At 40.6% G+C, this 22,800-nt stretch overlaps 1 protein-coding gene across 24 annotated transcripts in view; it reads left to right on the top strand.

Moving 5' to 3' along the window:
• INPP4A (inositol polyphosphate-4-phosphatase type I A) overlaps positions 1 to 22,456 on the top strand; it is a 163,550-nt gene extending 141,094 nt beyond the window's left edge. For 9 of the 24 annotated variants that reach the window (XM_032653347.1, XM_032653343.1, XM_032653353.1 and 6 more), the window contains one exon: positions 2,137 to 4,785. In XM_032653347.1, the coding sequence (XP_032509238.1) occupies positions 2,137 to 2,269 (133 nt within the window). In that variant the 3' untranslated portion in view covers positions 2,270 to 4,785. Of the gene's footprint in view, positions 1 to 2,136; positions 4,786 to 5,639; positions 7,207 to 7,295; positions 7,299 to 8,931; positions 9,091 to 22,187 lie in introns of those variants that run through there. The other 15 variants (XR_004352945.1, XR_004352944.1, XR_004352954.1 and 12 more) reach the window with 15 other exon arrangements.
• The last annotated feature ends 344 nt before the right edge of the window (positions 22,457 to 22,800 follow it).

A 22,800-nucleotide genomic window follows, 5' to 3' on the forward strand; every position in this document is an offset into this window, starting at 1 on the left:
GTCCATATGAGTTCTGAAGGGGAAGATCCCCTCCGGAAAGGAAAAACAGAGCTGTCACTAAAACTAGTTGCCACTTGGGGTTTCAATTTTAATTTTTTGTTTTAAAAAATAGATGTCCTTGAAATAATTTATCGATATAATAAAAAAAAAATCCATGTAGCTTTGAAATATAGACTCCTAAAAATAATGCAGCCGTTGTGAGGGATCAAAGTATTCTGCCTTAGGACGCAGGCTGGCCCCTGCGGCAGGAAACGCCAGTTACCACAGCACGGGCTTGCCTCTCTCCACAGCTCAGGCCCCAGCCCTAGGCTGGAGCTTGTCTAAGCACTGGGTGATAGAGTCAGCATGTGATCAGCCTCATTAGTCAGATTTTGTAAACTCAGTCCAAATTCAAACATTTGAGGGAAAATAAGCACAATTTAAAAATAAAGTGTAATCTTGACTGTAATTTCATGTGTAGTATATATATTCAGCCAGCTAAACCAGTAATCAGCCTCTTTAACATGTAAATAAAAAGGTAACGTCACAGTTCACAAATTCTTCTTCTTCATTCCTCAAAGCAGTTTGACATTTACTGCTGATAGGTAGTTTTTCAAAAGTGTGTACATTTCTTTGTAAATGGAGAAGCCATATCTGAAATAGGCCAATAATGTAAGAGCTTCCAAAGATTAAAGAAGCACCTATATAGCTTCTGCTTTAAACGGAGTATTTTTATCTGATTATTGGATGTCAGACCCACACGGTCTTCACTTACTCTAGGGCTCCCTGCTCGTATGGCCTAGGCGCTCAGTGCGGATGACACACATGTAGCTGAGGGCTTTGAGGCTCTCGTGACAAGAAAGCATATCTGAGTTACTAAATTACTTAATATAACAAGCAGGTGGATACTTTTCTAAAATACCCGAGTTTATCTTCTGAATAAAAGCACTGTCTTACCAAAAATATTTTTCATGTTCTTAATAGTGAGATTGTCATTTTCACTTTAAAAGGCTTGAGCAATTGCCACTGATATTTTTTAAAAATGCATGACATAATGGTCTTCATACAACTTGAAATATTTTTTTTAAATCACTGTTTCTTGGTAACTGCAAATTTTACATCTCATAAAGGGGATTTTGTACTAAATTTAATAATTAGTTGATTTAAATGCTAGTCTTAGAATAATATAAAACTATGTACTTATACTGTGGTATATAGGAAGTCATTCCTATTTCGAATCGCTTTTGCCTGTGAATCTCATGTCTATCAGAACATTCCCCAGAGAGCTCCCCTGAGGCTCCCATTCGGGAATGTGAGGCCTGCCCGACAGCTCATCCCCCTGTTGAGCATTTGCTTTGCCCACTGGGTTGCCAATGACAACCCTTGATCAATGCAGCAGCGGAAGAGGCTGGTGGCAGGTTCTCTAGGGAGGGGCCCCTGTGGGCTCTCACTGGCTCAGTGGCACTCTTGAGAGAGGTGACCACGAGGGCAGCTCACCTGGAGAAGGTGACCTCGGTGGGGTCACTTCTTCACGACGCCCCAGCGCTGAGAGCCATGTAGCCATCGCACAGCCCCGCGGCATTGCTGTGTGCCCGGGACAGCTGTCTCCCAGGTTGAGACAGCATGTGACAGCCACCTCCTCCTTAGCCAGATGGTTTTGCTACATGTTGAATTCTGCAAGGAAAATCAGCATTTTGAATTGGAGATGGTTAACAGCTGTTGCTAATATAGAAAAATGCAGCTTTTTAAAGGCTTTTGGTAAGAGTAGCACTTTTTCCATTCAAATTGCTATGTGACAGACCTCTGAACCACTAGTTAGGATAGACCCCTCAGATAACCAGACACGAAATACATGAAACCATTACCTTAAAAAAAAAAAAAAAAAAAAAAAAAAAAAGTCCTCCACTTCGATACGGTGCTGCTTTTGGAAATGCAAACCTCGCAGTCCCATACAGCCTGTGTCCATCTCTGTGCTTCTTAATTGCCTTGTTCAGAAACCCGCCATCTTACGTGTGTATTGTCGTAAATGAGTCTGGCATCCATTTAAATTAATCAGCCTTTCTTTTAATGCTATGAAAATAATCAGTTCATTTCATCTAAGTCTTTTCTTTTTTCCTTTTTTACTGCTGTCATTTCTTGTGCTTGTTTTTTCCCCAGTGAGGGTTGTCGAAGAGAAAATACAATGAAGAATGTTGGAAGTCGCAAATATGCGTTTAATTCCCTGCAGCTGAAGGCTTTCCCCAAGCATTACAGGCCTCCTGAAGGGACTTACGGCAAAGTTGAAACATGAACACACGGTTTCCTCTAATTAGCTGTTATGTAATAAATGTGGGTACCCTCTAGTGTCATATATGAATTCTTCAAGAAGACCTGAAGGATTGGCTTTTACTTTTATGTTTTTAAAACTATTTCACTAAAGAGTCTATAGAGCATGTTTTTTGCGTTGGAATCCATAGCAGGTAATGTTGGGCTCACTAGTGTGGAAAGTTAACAACTGCCCATTTAAACAGCCTTCAGCCATAACCACACAGATAACAACAGTTACCTGTATGAATCAAGCCAGGTGCGTCTGAAATGCTAAGACTTTCTAAAACGCCCACTTAGGCAGCTGCTCACCTAACTTATTTTTCTACTGAGTAACTCAAAATTGAGCATTGATTTACAATCTGCTTTTTAAAAATCTCCATGTAAAACAGTAAATAATAGTTTAAATGATTGGATCCCGGGCAGACCACTAAATGTTAAATGTTAAGGGAAGCTTTGGGGAAAGACGCTCGCTCTCTCATGCGGCCAGGGCGAGTGCTTCTGGGGCATCAGCCTGCCTGCGACAGCACGGGTGGAACGAGGAGTTGAAGTAAAGGCTGATAAATCAGCCTGAGATAAGACTTATATTAGAAGACAATACCTGAAAAGCCGCCCGCACAGTAGGGGCCACCCCTGTCCCTTAAAGAACAGGGTGTCTGCTCGAGGACATGAGGCCAGCCGGCTCCTGTTGCCTTATGCCCCGTGTGTAGTCCGCGGCCCCAGGGCACGTCTCCCCTTCTTCCCCAGGTCAGGACCTCGCACGTGGTATTGTCTGATGCCTCTCGGTCAACAACGGGGGATTGTGCATAGAGATAGTGGAAGCCTCAGTATTTTCAAAATTGACGTCCTCTGGTGGGTTTCCCAATCTTTTGTCTTCCAGAAGACAATACAATCATGTTTGAATATCTGATGAAAACTTGTCTTTTAGGTCTGCAATAATTGTTACTACTCATTCTGTTATGTAAGATGGCTATTGAGGAAGTTGAGATATCTCCTAAAATGAGATTTTGAAAGGGGTTAATGGACCATAAAGCTTAGGAATTTCATAGAAAATTCTGTCTGGTCATCTATTATAAGGTGACGAGTCATTGCATAGAGCAGAGTTTTTTCTTTACATGTTTTTATCAATTGTTTTTATCATTATGTTTCCATGTTATTTAAAAGGCTGTAAAAGAAATGTATGTGGCACATATTCATGATACTGATCCTAACGACTTGTGAACCCTTAGGAAGCTCCTTTATCTAAAATCCTAAATGCTATTCTTTGGGCTCCTCTAGAAATGCCACTTGGAAACACGTAACAGGCTTGGGCCTGGGGAGCTGAAGCACGGGCAAGACCACCCCTTGGCAGGGACAGAGGGTGGGCATCAGGTAAGGGTGGAACCAGGTGACCTTTCAGAGCCTTTCCTCCTCAGAAGTCAGTGCACACCTGGAGCCTGCTGTCTCCTGACGCCCACTGGTGAGTGTGAACTGGTGTGGAGGGTGAGTCAGTGAGGGACCCTTGGTGCTCACCAACCCCTGCACAGCTGGGTGCACTGTGGAGGGCGGAGGCGGAGAAACTTGTCCCGCAAGCCCACTGCACAGGTGGCGGCAGGTGGTGTCAGATTCTCCTGCTGTGTCGATCCATGTGCAAAGACAGCTTCCAGTATGGCTGATTTAGTCTTTCACCTCCACCATTTCATTTAATTTGTCATTTTCTAGTATCTATATATTTCCATCTTTACTCATTTTAACATTTTTTAAAACTCCCTTGTATTTTTCATGTTACTCATACAACTTTCAGATTTTTTTTTTTTTTTTTGGTCTGAAGAGCATTACCTGCATTTACCAAAAGGGAATATAGCAAATGTTGTCCTCTGTTAGCGGTTTTGCATGTGGCACCTTTATGTGAATATTTTCCTAATTTTGGCTTCATGTTGGATCACCATAAAAGTCGAAGACTTGGCTAATCACGTAGAAAATATTCAGGTTTCAGTATTCCACCCGAGCGTTACTCCCCCGCTCCTGTGCGGTAGTCAGTCTCACAGCGGCACTGCGCGATTACAAAGCTCGTTGAGTGGGGGCCACGTTGCCCATCGTGGTGGCTGCAGGTACCCAGGTCACACGGGAGCTTTGAGTTTTCAGTTGGAGAAGGAAGGCAGTTGTACAGGTTCCTGTAAAATAGAGGTTCCATCAAGTGCTCCTTATATAAGGCACCCATTTAAAAAGAAACGTTGAGACACTGAAAGCTCAGATGTGACGTGGATTCTGTGACAGCGTCTGCAGCACAGTTGCCTTTGGTTTCCTTTAAAAACGTACAAATACTGTATAATAACAGTTTTGTCCCTACACAATTGTATTTGTCAGGCTTAGTGCATTAGGGTACTTTTATTTATTTGTTTTGGACAGTATTAATATATATAAACATGTAGTTACCGTTTTATATATTCTTAGCTCATTCAAAGCCATGTATGCTGTAAATGTGCTAGTCTTTAGAATGACAATAAACAACTAACGAGATCATTAAACCTGGTCTGCCTGATTCATTCGGATACATTAGGAGGACTGGTTCTGTGGCCGGCATCTGGCCGGACCATCTGGCTGGACTGCTGGGCATTGCATTGAGTGCTCAGTGTTTGTAAACATGAGACATTTCTGTTTTATAATCCTGTTTTCACTTAGTTGGAAGTAGAGGGCAGTGAGGTGTGGGATTCAGCTTCAGACAGACTCGGATCCCTATCCTGTCCTGCCTTTCACTGGCTGGTGACTTTGAGCAGCTTGCTTGCCCTCTCTGAGCCTCCCTCCATGTGCTGAGTATGAAAGTTGCTGCTTTTGCCCTTGGTCCCAGTGCACGTCAGATTTTGCGTACACCCTGTAAGAGTGAAGTTCCTGTCTCCCCCAGCCCTGTGGAGATGCTGCAGTTAAGCCTTCAAAGCCAAATGCTCTGGGAGCTCCTCTTCTCACAGACAGACCGCCAGGCTGGGGAGCCTGACATGGGGCTCAGAACTCTCACTCCTGTGGGAGAACCTCTGCCATATAATTACTCTCCAGTTTGGGGGTCACCCACCCCCTCCCAGGGGTATGGGATTTGACTGTACTGCGAGTGTGCCCTTCTTACTGTCTCGTTGTGGTTCCTTCTTTATGTCTTTGGTTACAGAATATCTTTTTTGGTAGGTTCTTATCTTTTCTTATCGATGGCTGTTCAGCAGTTAGTTGTGATTTTGGTGTGCTCACGAGAGGAGGTGAGCTCAAGGTCCTTCTACTCTGCCATCTTGTCCCAGGAACCGAGGAAATTTTAATCCAGGGTCATTGTGCTCTCCAGATCATCGACCATGACCCACAGTGAGTATCAGAGAAAAATCCCCTTATGCCTCCAGCAGGAGAGAGAAGGAACCACTCGTGAGATCTGCGTGCCAAGCGTGGACACAGTGGGCAGTGTGAGATGATTGGCATCAAACGTTCCTGAGTGTTAGCCGCTGCTCATACCCTCCCACGTCCGTAAGTGTGGGTGGTGTCAACTCTGTGGGTTGCCTGGCCATCCGTTGTGTGACTTGCTGAAATGTCACTCCATGAATGGCCTGATTCTTCATTACGTTGCGTCTCGTGCTCGGCACGCGTGCCCAGGGATCTCCCTTGGATAAATTCCTAGCAGTAGAGATGTACAACTAAAGGATAATTTCAATGTTCTGAAATTTTTGAACTTTTAATACTACCAGAGTACTCCCATAAACTACCACCTGGAGCACCACCTGCCTTTCCCTTTCTCATCGGAGCTGGGGACGGCACCTTGTTTCACTTCCATTCCTTTGATTACTCTGAAACTGGACATCTTTTATACTTATATTTGTGCTTCTACTTTTGTGACTTCGAGTGTACATCTTTTTCATATGACTGTTTTTAATACACAGTCTGTTCACTCCTCTGTCACATTTTGTGGTCTTTTTAAACCTACTTGTCAGCTGTCTTTTCGTTTTGTTGATGGTAGGTAGGGGGTCTACAGAAGTCAAAAAATCTTATGTGGTGATACACACCTTTTTCTTTTTGCTGTTTGTTGTGAAATTGAGTCCTGGCTTCCCCAATGGAGGTGACACAGCTGGCCCCCCATCCTTGTCCATGAGAGGGTGTCATGCTGTGCCCTCGCTGAGGGACAGCACCGCACTTGGCACCTTGCACATGCTTGTTTAATTCCATTTATGGTTCCTGCCTTTGCTGATACTGAGGTTACTTAAATATTCACCTGTTATTATTTCTAGTACTTACATGGTTTGTTTTACATTTAGAACAATTCATCAGGAATTATTTTTGGCATAAGGCACATGTTGTAGTGTTTGCTATGGTCAGCACGGCTCCCTCCTCTAAGCCAGCCCGAATGTTGCTCCTTTAAAGATATAAGCAAGGGGAGACGTTTCAGGACGCTGGCCACCATCACCGTGCACCTCCTCCTGCCCCTCCTCGATGCCATCCTGGGTTTCCGTTCCAGCCTGTTAGTGGGTGACTTGGTTCAACCTGGCTGCTTGGTTCCAGGGGCGGTGACTGCGGAGGTTCTGATTGGAAGAAGGTAAGGGGGGCTGGCGGTTGGAGTTTCCCCATTTGTAATTTTGCTGAGGACAAAAATGATCAGCTGTTCAAAGGGCCGTTACCTTTGTAACTTCCTTACAGGCTGTTCTGACGGGTCTCCCCTCTTTTAAGAATTTTTTATTGATGTATAGTTGAGTCACAACGTTGTGCATGTCTGGTGTGCAGCACAGCGGTTCAGCCATATAGATGTACACAGATTCTTCTCCGTTATAGATTTTTACAAGTTACTGAATGTAGTTCGCTGTGGTATACAGTAGGACCTTGTTGTTTATTTTATATATAGTAATGTGTGTATGTTAATCCCAAACTCCTAATTTATCCCTCTCCCCCCTTCCCCTGTGATAACCATGAGTTTTCTATGTCTGTGAGTCTGCTTCTGTTTTGTAAATAAGTTCATTTGTATCATATTGTATATTCCACACATAAGTGATATATTTGTCTTTCTCTGACTTCAGTCAGTATGACAACCTCTAGGTCCCTCCGTGTTGCTGCAGATGGCATTAGTTCGTTCTTTTTTATGGCTGAGTAGTATTCCTTTGTGTATACATGTGCCACATCTTCTTTATCCATTCCTCTGTCGATGGACACCTGGGTGGCCTCCATGTCCTGGCTATTGTGAATAGTGGTGCTGTGAACACTAGGGTGCATGTGTCCTTTTGAATTAGCATTTTCTCCAGGTACACGCCCAGGAGTGGGCCTACTGGACGACGTGGTAACTCCATTTTCAGTTGAGGGACCCCCCCCCCCACACCGTGTCCACAGCACCGGGTTCCATTCCCGAGCCCCTTCCTGAAACAGCAAATAGCAAGTTGGAACCAGTTTTGAAGTTTTCTTGCAAGATCCTCCTCGGCCTGACGTGTTCCTATGCTGCCGTCACAAGGTGGACCTTCGGGCACAGGGCCGCCCCTTAGTCACACGGCAGAGCTTCTGGCATTGCCGTCTTTTCTGGCCTGGGGAGTGCCAGGAGCCTGGGCCAGTAGAAGGGCCTGGCCTCAGGTCTGGACATCCTGCTGTGCTCTGGGCGTGGGCCCTTCCAGGACCAGCACCTTCGAGCAAGCCCTTGTGAAGCTCTCTACTTGCAGATGGACAAACTCTTCCCTTACGAGCCTCCATGAAGAGTCGGCTTTTCAGGAAGTTGTAGTGCAGGTGCTGCTCTGCAGGGTATGAAACCCTAGTCCAGAAGCACAAGGTTCCCTGGAAGGGGACAGCTCAGGGCGCCTGACCTGCCCTACATGCTCACGAGGGTTGCCCAGAGGGAGGGCAGAGCTGCCTCACAGGTATTGATTACCTTTACACTTTTAAATGTACCTTCCTCTCAAAGGCCCTTTCCAAAAGTAGAAAGTAATTAAATTTACAGTGGATAAAATCCAGTATTTGAGAACAGGAAGGAAAACAGAAATGCAAGTGAAATAGGGGTGTATGTCAACCCAAAAGATTTTTCATTCCCACGAGCACGAAGCAGCACAGGCACTGGCAGGGGGAGAAGTGACAGGAGAGATGGAAACTGTAGCACACTCCGTGCTGCCACAGGGTTCTGGAAGCAGAACAGCACTGGCCAGAACTGACGGTCTGGCGCCTTGTTTACGCTGACCGTGGGCAGTGACACCAGCACAGCAGATGTCAGCCTACAACGTTGTCTGGAAGCCAAATGTTGACTTTTAGGTGGAGGATGCAGGTGGGTTCTGTGCTGTGCTCTGAACTGCAGCGGGGCCCTGTGAGTGGGCATACACAGGTGACCCCCGCCCCCAGCCGTGGCCACCAGGGAGACCGTCCCAGCCTCAAGTTACAACTCTGTCCTGTGCTGCCCAGGGGAGAATGCCCCTCCCCCGTCTATGCTGAGATTTGGCAAACGGGTAATAACTTTTTTTTTTTTTGCGGTACGCGGGCCTCTCACTGTTGTGGCCTCTCCCGTTGCGGAGCACAGGCTCTGGACGCGCAGGCTCAGCAGCCATGGCTCACGGACCCAGCCGCTCGGCGGCATGTGGGATCCTCCCGGACCGGGGCACGAACCCGTGTTCCCTGCATCGGCAGGCGGACTCTCAACCACTGCGCCATCAGGGAAGCCCTAACTTTGTCTTCTTTTTATTACAGTCATCACTACCCAAGCTCCGACACAGATTCCTGAGAGGGTGGGAACAGAATATCTGCACTCCAAATCCCTCCTCAGACCCCTTTTGTGCTTCAGCACTACTTTGCAATGACTCTTCCTGCACCAGGCTTCCAGTGGGCCTTTTCAGCCAGTCCAGGCAGGTCTGCATTCAATTATAAATCTTTATGGTGCTGTCAGTCTCGGTTGTACCATTTAACAAAAAACAGCCAGGTTGGAGAGGACAGGAAGTGTGCTTGTTTCCAGAGCAAGGAAGAACATAGCTGCATTTGAGAGATGGATGTAGAGGCATATGGCAGTTCATCACTTCCTCCCTGCTGCTCGCCCTGCCCTTGGCTTCTGTGGTTTTCCCTTCCTGGTCTCTCACTCTGCCTCTTCACTCTGATTGGCTTGTTGTCCTCCATCCACCACTAGCACTGTGGTGGTCCCTAGGTTTCCTTCTATCGTACTTCATATGCTTTTCCTGAAATATCTTATTAGTCATTCATATAGAATAAATTACCACTCAATTGCTAATGACTACCAAATTTCCAGACCCATCTAAACATCCAACCATCTCTCAGTCATTCTACTTGAGTGTCTTGGTGTCTCAAACATAGCATGTCAACACCAAACTCATGCATTCTCCGCCCCCCCCCCCACAAGCTGGCTGAGCTCTACTCTGATAAATGACCTCACCTTCCACCCTGGGGTCACCTTCCCTCCCCTCCACATCCCATCAGCCACTAAGATCAATATCTCTTCAACCCATTCCATAATTTCCATCCACACACTCACAGCCCTGGTCCACATCCACGCTCCCTCTCATCTGGACCACCTCCCCATAGCTTTCTTATTCCTCCTTCAAGGCCCATCTCAGGCATGCCCTTTTCTATGGCGATTTCTCTCCACAAAATGAGCTGGCCCTTAAAAAAATATGTCCTCAGTCAGCCTTGACTATATGCATATTATATTATGCATCTCTCATTTAGCATGTTACTTACCTTTTACTTTGCCCAGCATGTTACTCTGAGTTACAACAGCAAGTGCAATGCCTGTCACACAGGAGCTATTCAAAAAAGCTCACCGAATGAAAAGATTTTTTTTTGATGTTCAGTTGAAATCTTATTTCAGCACTAGACTATTGCTTTTCTCTGTATATAATCAGTTATTCTAAACACATTATAAGGAGCCAAATTCAACAGGCTCAAGGGAGAAGGCAAAGTTAATAGTATAGTGTGGCAAACACCAGGACAGTGGTTTTCTCTTGGGGGTGAGCAGGCAGGTCTCTGAGCAATGTTAAGCGTTACAGAGGGTTCAGACAATCTGGATGATAGTTAACTGGCAACATTATAAAAACACTATATTGGGACCAACCTCACACACCAGTGGGCAGGCACAAAAACGCTGCAGGCCAAAAGGCGGTGGCACAATCCACCGCCTTTGGTGGGTCCAAAATCTATGGGACCCAGTGATAAAAGGGGAAAACCTACAACCAATAATCTACCCAGCAAAGCTTTCATTCTGATTGACGGAGAGGTCAAAAGTTTTACAGACAAGAGCTAAAAGAGTTAGCTCCAAAAAACCAGCTTTACAAGAAATATTAAAGGAACTTCTCTAAGCAGAAAAGGCCATTACTAGAAACATGAGAATCAGGAAAGGAAAAAGCTTATTGCTAAAGATAAATATACAGTGAAGGTAGTAAATTAACCATGTACAAAGCTAGTAGAAGGTTAAAAGAAAAAAGTAAAGTCATCGACATCTTCTTTAAGTAGTTAATAGATACACAAAGCTGTAAAATATGACATGAAAACCAGTAAGTGTTGAGGGAGGGGAGCAAAAATGCAGGGTTGTTAAAATGCATTTCATGTTAAGAGATTAGCAACTTAAAATAATCATTATATATATATATATATACATGTGTGTGTATATATAGAGAGAGCTATACATAAACCTCATGGTAACTACAAGCCAAAAGTCAGTAATAGATGCACACGCGAAAAAGAGAACAGACTCCAAACATAACTGAAGATAGTCATCAAATCACAAGGGAAGAGAACAAAAGAAGAAAGGAACAAAAAAGAACTACAAAAACAACCCCCAATTAACAAAACAGCAATAAGTACACATCTATCAATAATTACTTTAAATGTAAATGAGCTACATGCTCCAATCAAAAGACACAGCGTAACTGAATGGATAGAAAAACAAGACCCATACATATGAGGCCTACCAGACTTCTGATCTAAAGACACACAGACAGAAAGGGGATAGAAAAAGGTACTCCCTGCAAATGGAAATCACAACAAAGTTGGGGTAGCAATATTAGACCCAAAACAAAAAAAACCCACCTTTAAAACAAAGACTATATAAAGAGACAAAGAAGGACATTATATAATGACCAAGCCATCAAGAAGATATAACAATTGTAAATATATATGCACCCCACATAGGAGTACCTAAATACATAAAGCATATACTAACAGATAAAAAGGTACAAACCACCAGTAACACAGTAATAGTAGGGGACTTTTAACACCCCACCTACATCAATGGACAGGTCATCCAGAAAGAAAATCAGTAAGAAAACACTGTGGCCTTAAATGACAAATTAGACCAGATGGACTTAATATATATAGAACATTCCATCCAAGAGAAAGGAGAATGCATTCTTTTCAAGCGCACATCGAACATTTTTCAGGATAGATCACATGCTAGGCAATAAAGCCTCAGCATATTTAAGAAAATTGAAATCATCAAACATCTTTTTTGACCACAATGCTATCAGACTAGAAATCAACTACAAGAAACACAAACATGTGGAGGCTAAACAATATACAACTAAACAACCAATGGATCACTGAAGAAATAAAAGAAGTCAAAACATACCTGAAGACAAATGAAAAGAAAAACAGTGATCCAAAATCTATGGGACCCAGCGAAAGGAGTTCTAAGACAGAAGTTTATAGCAACAGCTTAAAAATAAAAATAAAAAAATCCCAACAAACAAAAGCCCAGGAGCAGATGGCTTCACAGGTAAATTCTACCAAACATTTAGAGAAGAGTTAACACTTAATCCTTCTCAAACTATTCCAAAATATTGTAAAGGAAGGAGTGTTTCCAAACTCATTTTAGGAGGCCAGCATCACCCTGATACCATAAGCAGACAAAGATATCACAAAAAAGAAAATTACAGGCCAATATCACTGATGAACACAGATATAAAAATCCTCAACAAAATACTAGCAAACTGAATTCAACAATACATTAGAAAGATCATACAACATGATCAACTGGAGTTAATCTCCGGGAGGCAAGGATGGTTCATTATCTGCAAATCAACCAATGTGATATATACCACATTAACAAACTGAAGAATAAAAATCAGATAATCAAAAAACAAAACAACAAAAAAATCATATGATCATCTCAATACATGCAAAAAAGCTTTTAACAAAATTCAACAACCATTTATAACTCTCCAGAAAGTGGCTATAGAGGGAACATACCTCGACATAATAAAGGCCATATATGATAAGCCCACAGCTAACATCACACTCAACAGTGAAAAGCTAAAAACATTTCCTCTAAGATCAGAAATAAGACAAGAATGCCCACTTGCCACTTTTATTCAAAATAGTGTTGGAAGTCTTAGCCACAGAAATCAGACAAGAAACAGAAATAAAAGGAGATTAAATTGGAAAGGAAGAAATAAAACTGTCCCTGCTTGCAGATGACATGATACTATATGAAGAAAATCCTAAAGATGCCACCAAAAAAACTACTAGAGTTCATCAATGAATTCAGTAAAGTTGCAGGATACAAAATTAAAATACAGGAATATGTTGCATTTCTATACACTAACAATGAACTTTCAGAATGAGAAATTGGGAAAACAACCCCATTTACCACAGCATCAAAAAGAATAAAATACCTAACAGTAAATCTAAGGAGATCAAAGACCTTTACTCGGAAAACTGTGAGACAGTGATGAAAAAATTGAAGATGACAGATGGAATGATACATTGTACCATGTTCATGGACTGGAAGAATCAGTATTGTTAAAATGACCATACTACCCAAGGCAATCTACAGATTCAGTGAAATCCTTATCAAAATACCAATGGCATTTTTCAAAGTATCACAACAAATAATTCTAAACTTTGTATGGAAACACAAAGACCCCAAATAGCCAAAGCAATCTTCAGAAAGAATAACAGAGCTGGAGTTATCATACTCCATGACTTCGGACTATACTACAAAGCTATAGTCATCAAACCAGTATGGTACTGGCACAAAAACAGACACATAGCAGTGGAACAGAATAGACAGCCCAGAAATAAACCCACACACTTACGGTCAATTAACCTATGACAGAGGAGGCAAGAATATACAAATGGGGAAAAGACGGTCTCTTCAATAAGCGGTGCTAGGAAAACTGGACAGCGACATGTAAAAGAATGAAATCAGAACATTTTCTCTCACCACATACAAAAAATAAACTCAAAATGGACTAAAAACCTAAGTGTAAGACTGGAAACCATAAAAAAAATCCTAGAAGAAACATAGAACACTGATAAATTGTAGCAATTTTTTAGATCTGTCTCCTAAGGCAAAGAAAACAAAAGCAAAAATAAATGGGATCTAATTAAACTTAAAAGTTTTTTGTAGAGCAAAGGAAACCACTGACAGAATGAAAAGACAGCCTACTGAATGAGAGAAAATATTTGAAAATGATATGACCAATCAGGGGTTGATATCCAAAATATATAAAGAGCTCATACAGCTCAATATCAAAAAAAGAAAAAAACCTGATTTTAAAATGGGCAGAAAACCTGAAAAGATATTTTTCCAAAGACAACATACAGATGGCCAACAGGGCATATGAAAATCACTAATATCACTAATCATCAGAGAAATGCCAATCAAAACCACAACAAGATATCACCTCACACCTGTCAAAATGGCTATCATCAAAAAGAACACCAATAACAAATGTTGGTGAGGAGGTGGAAAAAAGGGAGCCCGTGTACTCTGTTGGTGGGAATGTAAATTGGTGCAGTCACTATGGAAACAGTATGGATATTCCTCAAAAAACTCAAACTAGAACTACTGTATGAGCCAGTAATTCTGCTCCTGGGTATATAGCCAAAGAAAATGAAAACACTGATTTGAAAAGATTAATATGCCCCAATGTTCACAGCAGCATTATTTACAATAGCCAATATATGGAAGCAACCTAAGTGTCCATCAACAGATATGTAGATAAAGAAGACGTGGTGTGTACATATATATATGTGTACACACACACACACACACACACACACCTAGACTACTACTCAGCCATAAAAAAGAATGAAACTTTGCCATTTGCAACAACGTAGACAGACCTGGAGGGCATCATGCTTAGTGAAATAAGACAAAGACAAAAACTATTTATCACTTATATCTGTAATCTAAAAAATAAAACGAATATAACAAAACAACCAGACTCACAGATATAACACAAAACAAATTAGTGGCTACTAGTGGTTACTAGAGGGAAGGGGGGAGGGGCAAGACATGGGTACAGGATTAAGAAGTACAAACTACTATGTATAAAACAAACTACAAAAATATATTGTACAGCACAGAAAATATAGCCAATATTTTATAACTTTAAATGGATTATAATCTAAAATGATTTTGAATCACTGTGTTGTACACTTGAAACTAATAAAACATTGTAAATCAACTATGCCTCAGTGAAAAAAAACAATACCCTATGTACCTTTCTGTTATATTTAACAATAAAAATTACATGTTAATCCATCATTCAATGAAAAATCTGAAAATTTAAAAAGCAATTCCACTTACAACAGAGTCAAAAAGAGTAAGATAATTAGAAATAAACCTAACCACAGACACAGAAGTCTAACATACTGAAAACTACAAAAAGTTGCTAAAAAAAATTAAAGAAGACACCAATAAATGGAAAGAAATCCCATATGAATGGATTGGAAGAACTTATACTGTTAAGATGCCAGTACTATCCAAAGTGTACAGATTCAACATACTCCCTGTCAAAATCCCATTGGTGTTTTTTGCAGAAATAGAAAAATCCATTCTAAGATTCACATGGAATCTCAAGGGACTCTGAATAGCCAAAACAATCTTGAAAAAGAACAAAGTTGGAGGTCTAGTACTTCCTGATTTCAAAACTTAATAGAAAACGACAGTAATTAAAACAGTGTGGCAGGGCTTCCCTGGTGGCGCAGTGGCTGAGAGTCCGCCTGCCGATGCAGTGGACACGGGTTTGTACCCCAGTCCGGGAAGATCCCACATACTGCAGAGCTGCTGGGCCCGTGAGCCATGGCCGCTGAGCCTGCGCGTCTGGAGCCTGTGCTCCACAACAGGAGAAAGCCACAACAGTGAGAGGCCTGCGTACTGCAATAAAAAAAAAAAAAAACAGTGGGGCACTGGCTTAAAGACAGACACATAGTGCAGTGGAATAAAAAGGCCAGAAATAAACCCTGGTATAGATGGGCAAATAATTTTAAACAACACAGAAGACCATTCAATGAGGAAAAGACGATCTCAGCAGTATTGGGAAAACTGGATATCCACATGCAAAAGACTGAAATTGGACCCTTACCTTATATCAACTCAAATTGGAACAAAGACCTAAACATAAGAAGTAAAACAATACAGCTCCTAGGAGAAAACTTAGGGGAAGAGCTTTCTTGGATAGGGCAATGATTTCTTGGCTACAATACCAAAAGCACAGGTGACAAAAGTAAAAACAGATAAACTGGACTATATCAAAATTGCAAACTATGCATCAAAAGAACACAATCAACAGAGTGAAAAGAAATGGGAGAAAACATATCCAGATCACATATGTGGTAAGGAGTTAATATCATAATATACAAAGAACATCTAGAACTTAACAAAAGAGCAAACAACACTTTTTAAAAATGGGCGAAGAACTTGAATAGATATTTCTCCAAAGAAGATCTATAAATAGTTAACAAAGACCTGAAATGATAAAATGGTGCTCAACATCAGTAGAATTGGTGGTTACCAGCGGGTGGGAGGGAGGACAGGGTAATGGGGAGTTGTTTAATTGGTACAGAGGTTCACTTTTGCAAGATGAGAAGAGTTCTGGTGACCGGTTGCATAACAAGCTGAATTACATAACACTATTGAACTATATACTTAAAAATGGTTAAGATGCTAAATTTTTCATTATGTACATTTTATCACAACTAAAACTTAAAAATATAGGCACTAATAAAGATCTCAGAAATTATGTTGTAAATGGATTATAGACCTACATGTCAGCTAAAACTAAACTCTCAGATGAAAACAGGAATAAATTTCCATAAGCTTGGAAGAGGCAGTGGTTTCCTTTAGATACACCAAAAGGAAAAATTGGAATTCATCAAAATTAACATCTGCTCCAAAAGACAGCATCAAGAAAGTGAAGATAACTACAAACTGGGAGAAAACATGTCAAAGGCCAATCATTTGTCTTTAAAAGGAACTTGTATACCTAATATACAAAAATAAAAAACAAAAAATCACAATAAAAAGACAACTCAAATGAAAATTGGACAAAGGATCTGAATAGACATTTTTACAAACATATACAAATGGCCAATAAGCACATGAAAACATGCTCAATATCATCAGCCATTAGGGAAATGCCAATCAAAATTCCAATTCGATAACACTTCATACCAAATAGAATGACTACAATTGAAAAGATGAAAAATATATTGAGATGCTCCTATGTTGGGTGCATATTTATTTACAATTGTTGTATCTTTTTCTTGGATTGATCCCTTGATCATTATGTAGTGTCCTTCCTTGTTTCTTTTAACAGTCTTTATTTTAAAGTCTACTTTGTCTGATATGAGTATTGCTACTCCAGCTTTCTTCTGATTTCCATTTGCATGGAATATATTTTTCCATATCCTCACTTTCAGTCTGTATGTGTCCCTAGGTCTGAAGTAGGTCTCCTGTAGACAGCATACATATGAGTCTTGTTTTGCACCCAACACAGGAGCACATGAATATATAAGGCAAATGCTAACAGACATAAAAGGGGAAATTGACAGTAACAAGTAACGGTGGGGGACTTTAACACCCCACTTACACCAATGGACAGATCATCCAGACAGAAAATTAATAAGGAAACACAAGCCTTAAATGACACATTAGACCAGACAGCCTTAATTAATATTTATAGGACATTCCATCCAAAAGCAGCAGAATACACTTTCTTCTCAAGTGCACAGGAAACATTCTCCTGGATAGATCACATGTTGAGTCACAAACCAAGCCTCGGTAAATTTTAAAAAATTGAAATCATATCAAGCATCTTTTCTAATCACATCGCTGTGAGATTAGAAATCAGCTACAGGAAAAAAAAACTGTAAAAAATCACAAACACATGGAGGCTAAACAATATGTTACTATATAACCAATGGAACACTGAAGAAATCAACAACTACCTACAAACAACAATGTAAACATGACGATCCAAAACCTACGGGATGCAGCTAAAGCAGTTCTAAGAAGGAAGTTTACAGCAATACAATCTTATTTCAAGAAACAAAAAAATCTCGAATAACCTAACCTTATACCTTAAGCAACTACAGAAAAAAGAACAAACAAAACCCAGAGTCAGTAGAAGGAAAGAAATCATAAAGATCAGAGCAGAAATAAATGAAATAGAGACAAAGAAAACAATAGCAAAGATCAATGAAACTAAAAGCTGGTTCTTTGAGAAGATAAACAAAATTGATAAAACTTTAGGCAGACTCATCAAGAAAAAAAGGGAGAGGACTCCAATCATTAAAACTTAGAAATGAAAAAAGTTACAGTGGACACCACAGAAATACCAAGGATAGTAAGAGACTACTACAAGCAACTACACACCAATAGAATGGACAATCTAGAAGAAATAGACAAATTCTTAGAAAGGTACAACCTTCCAAGACTGAACCTGGAAGAAATAGAAAATATGAACAGACTAATCACAAGTACTGAAATTGAAACTGTGATTAAAAATCTTCCAAGAAACAAAAGTCCAGGACTAGATGGCTTCACAGGTGAATTCTTGTAAACATTCAGAGAAGAGTTAACACCTACCCTTCTGAAACTCTTCCAAAAAATTGCAGAGGAGGAAACACTCCCAAGCTCATTCTACGAGGCCAACATCACCCTGATACCAAAACCAGACAAAGCTATCACAAAAAAAGAAAATTACAGGCCAATATCACTGATGAACAAAGACGCAAAAATCCTCAACAAAATACTAGCAAACCAAATCCAACAACACATTCGAAGGATGACACAACATGATCAAGTGGGATTCATCCAGGGATGCAAGGATTTTTCAATATCTGCAAATCAGTGTGATAAACCACATCAACAAATTGAAGAATAAAAACCTTATGATCACCTCAATAGATGCAGAAAAAGCTTTTGATAAAATTCAACTCCCACTTATGATAAAAACTCTCCAGAAAGTGGGCATAGAGAGAACCTACCTCAACATAATAAAGGCTATATATGACAAACCCAGAGAGAACGTCATTCTCAATGGTGAAAAACTGAAAGCACTTCCTCTAAGATCAGGAACAAGACAAGGATGTCCACTCTTGCCACTTTTATTCAACATAGTTTTGGAAGTCCTAGCCACGACTATCAGAGAAGAAAAAGGAATCCAAATTGGAAAAGAAGAAGTAAAACTGTCACTATTTGCAGACGATATGATACTATATGTAGAAAATCCTAAATATGCTACCAGAAAACTACTAAAGCTCATCAATGAATTTGGTAAAGTTGCAGGATACAAAATTAATACACAGCAATCTCTTGCATTCCTATATATTAACAACAAAATATCAGAAAGAGAAATCAAGAAAACAATCCCATTTACCACCTCATCAAAAAGAATAAAATAACCTAGGGTTAAACCTACTTAAGGAGGCAAAAGACCTGTACTCAGAAAACTGTAAGATACTGATGAACGAAATCAAAGATGACACAAACAGATGGAGAGATATACCATGTTCTTGGATTGGAAGCATCAATATTGTGAAAATGACTATACTACCCAAAGCAATCTACAGATTCAATGCAATCCCTATTAAACTACCACTGGCATTTTTCACCCAATTAGAACAAGAAATTTTACAATTTGTATGGAAACGCAAAAGACCCCAAGTAGCCAAAGCAATCTTGAGAAAGAAAAACTGAGCTGGAGCAATCAGGCTCCCTGACTTCAGAGTATACTACAAAGCTACAGTCATCAAAACAGTATGGTATTGGCACAAAAACAGAAATACTGATCAATGGAACAGGACAGAAAGCCCAGAGATAAACCCACACACCTGTGGTTACCTAATCTATGACAAAGGAGGCAAGAATACACAATGGAGAAAAAAGTCTCTTCAATAAGTGGTGCTGGGAAAACTGGACAGCTACATGTAAATGAATGAAATTAAAACAGTCCCTAACACCATACACAAAAATAAACTCAAAATGGATTAAAGACCTTGTAAAACTCTTAGAGGAAAACATAGGCAGAACACTCTTTGACATAAATCACAGCAAGATCTTTCTTGATCCACCTCCTCGAGTAATGAAAATAAAAAACAAACAAATGGGACCTAATGAAACTTAAAAGCTTTTGCACAGCGAAGGAAACCATCAACAAAACAAAAAGACAGTCTTCAAAATGGGAGAAAATATTTGCAAACGAAGCAACCAACAAGGGATTAATCTCCAAAATATACAAACAGCTCATGCAGCTCAATAACAAAAAAACAAACAACTCAATCAAAAAATAGGCAGAAGGCGCTTCCCTGGTGGCGCAGTGGTTGGGAGTCCGTCTGCCAATGCAGGGGACACGGGTTTGGGCCCTGGTCCGGGAGGATCCCACATGCCGCGGGGCAGCTGGGCCCGTGGGCCACAACTGCTGAGCCTGTGCGTCTGGAGCCTGTGCTCCACAACGGGAGAGGCCGCGACAGTGAGAGGCCGGTGCACCACTATGAGGAGTGGCCCCCGCTCTCCGCAACTAGAGAAAGCCCTTGCACAGAAACGAAGACCCAACACAGTAAAAAAAAAAAAAAAAAAAAAAAATAGGCAGAAGATCTAAATAGACATTTCTCCAAAGAAGACATACAGATGGCTAAAAAGCACATGAAAAGATGCTCAACATCGCTAATTATTAGAGAAATGCAAATCAAAACTACAATGAGGTATCACCTGACACCAGTCGGAATGGCCATCATCAAAAAATCTACAAACGAGAAATGCCGGAGAGGCTATGGAGAAAGGGGAACCCCCCTACACTGTTGGTGGGAAGGTTAATTGGTACAGCCACTATGGAGAACAGTATGGAGGTTCCTAAAAAAATTAAAAATAGAGCTACTATATGATCCAGCAATCCCACTCCTGGGCATATGTCTGGAGAAAACCATAATTCAAAAAGATAAATGGGGACCTCCCAATGGTTAAGAATCCACATGCCAATGTAGGGGACACGGGTTTGAGCCTCGGTCTGGGAAGATCCCACATGATGTGGAACAACTAAGCCCGTGCACCACAGCTACTGAGTCTGCACTCTAGAGCCACAACTACTGAAGCCCTCGTGCCTAGAGCCCCGCTCTGCAACAAGAGAAGCCACTGCAGTGAGAAGCCCGCACACCACAACGAAAAGTGGCCCCTGCTCACCATAACTAGAGGAAGCCCGTGCACAGCAACGAAGAAGCAACACAGCCATAAATAAATAAACAAAAAGATACAAGCACCAATATTCGTTACAGCACTATTTACAATAGCCAGGACATGGAAGCAACCTAAGTGTCCATCGACAGAGGAATGGATAAAGGAGGTGTGGTACATATATACAATGGAATATTACTCAGCCATAAAAAAGAACGAAATAATGCCATCTGCAGCAAGACGGATGATCCTAGAGACTGTCATACTGAGTGAAGTAGGTCAGACAGAGAAAGACAAATATCGTATGATATGCCTTATACGTGGAATCTAAGAAAAGGGTACAAATGAACTTACCTACAAAACAGAAATAAAGTTACAGATGTAGAAAACAAGCTTATGGTTACCAGGGGGTAAGGGAGGGAGCAGGGATAAATTGGGAGATAGGGATAGGGACATATACCCACTACTATATATAAAATAGATAACTAAGAAGGACCTACTGTATAGCACAGGAAACTCTACTCAATACTCTGTAATGGCATATATGGGAAAAGAATCTAAAAAAGAGTGAGTATATGTTTATGTATTACTGATTCACTTTGCTGTACACCTGAAACTACACAACACTGTAAATCAACTATACTCCAATAAAAATTTTAAAAAATAAAAATTTTAAGAAGTTATAATAAAAAAACCTAAAAGGTGAAAAATAACAACTATTGGTGATATGGAGAAATTAAAATCCTCATACATTACTGGTGGGAATGTAAAATGATGTAGCCACTGTGGAAAAGTTTGGCAGTTTATCAGTTAAAGTTGGAGTTATCATACAACACAGTAATACCACTCTTAGGTATTTAACCCAAAGAAATGACACATATCCGGATAAAACTCATTAATAAATGTTCATATCATTAGTCATAATAGCCCCAAAGTGCAAATAACCCCAAATTTCCTCAACTGATGGATTAAAAAAATGTGGTATATCTATACTATGGTATATTATTCAGCAATAAAAAGCAATGAAGTACAGATAGATGCTACATACAGATGAAACTTGAAAACATGGTGAAAGAAGCCAGTCACAAAAGGCCACATATTACACATTTCTATGTTTATGAAATGTCCAGAATAAGCAAATCTATAGACACAGAAAATGTATGAGTTGTTGCCAAGAGCTGGGGGTGGGAGGTGGTGGGGGAGGAGGGAGTAACTGCTAATTGAGATGGGGCTTCTCTTTGGGGTGATGTAAATGCCCTGGAATTAGACAGTGGTGATGGCTTCATAACTGGGCTTCATGACTGTGACTATTAAAAAAAACAAAAACAAAAAAAACACTGAAATTGTATACTTTAAGGGTGAATTTTATGGTATTTGAATTTCTTCCAATGAAGCTCTCAATAAAGCTGTGACTAAGAAAAAGATAGGGTTCTATAAAATAATTTGAGTTTCTTATCAAACTTAACTTTTAATAAAAGTTGTAGCACTTAAACAGCTATACAAGAGGTATTGAAAAAATCTATCCTTTTCCCTTTCCCAGTTAGTATATACAACAGACCTCAGTGAATTTCTGCAACAAGGATCAGTGCTGATGTGGAGTTCTCACAACTTTAGGTGAACCTTTAAGAAAGCAAATGAGCTACAGAATACCTTGATTGCTTTAACTCCAGTGAACTGCAGGTCTATGAAGAAGCTATGGGTCCTTCCATTATTCTTCAATACTGAAAAAAAAAAAAACTGGAAACTTGGATTCACATCTGGCTCTACTGTATTATGTGATTGGAATAAAATTACATGATTCTAACCTTTTACAAGCATTTCATGGTTTTCAGTCTTGCCTTCTATAGTCAATACCTACTGGCTCTGAATCCTTCTTTCCTTTTAGGATAAAGCCCAGCATTCATTGAATGAGATTCTGACATGAGTTACCAAATACAGTGCATAAGACCCAGGCCTGGCCAAGATCATGGGGTCCCATCCCTTTTTCCACAGGGACTACAGGTCTAATTCAGGGGCAGGTGTTCCACAGAAGAATCCTTTTGTAGGGTCTGATTAGTGGACCCTAGAAAAGGAGGTTATCTCTCTTCTTTTTGGGTCACAGACCTTAAGGATGTGTGCTTTGAGCAGACACTGGCCTCTTTCCCATTATGTAG

This window comes from Phocoena sinus, chromosome 13 (assembly GCF_008692025.1).
Source record: "Phocoena sinus isolate mPhoSin1 chromosome 13, mPhoSin1.pri, whole genome shotgun sequence".
In the NCBI taxonomy this organism is placed as follows: domain Eukaryota; kingdom Metazoa; phylum Chordata; class Mammalia; order Artiodactyla; family Phocoenidae; genus Phocoena; species Phocoena sinus.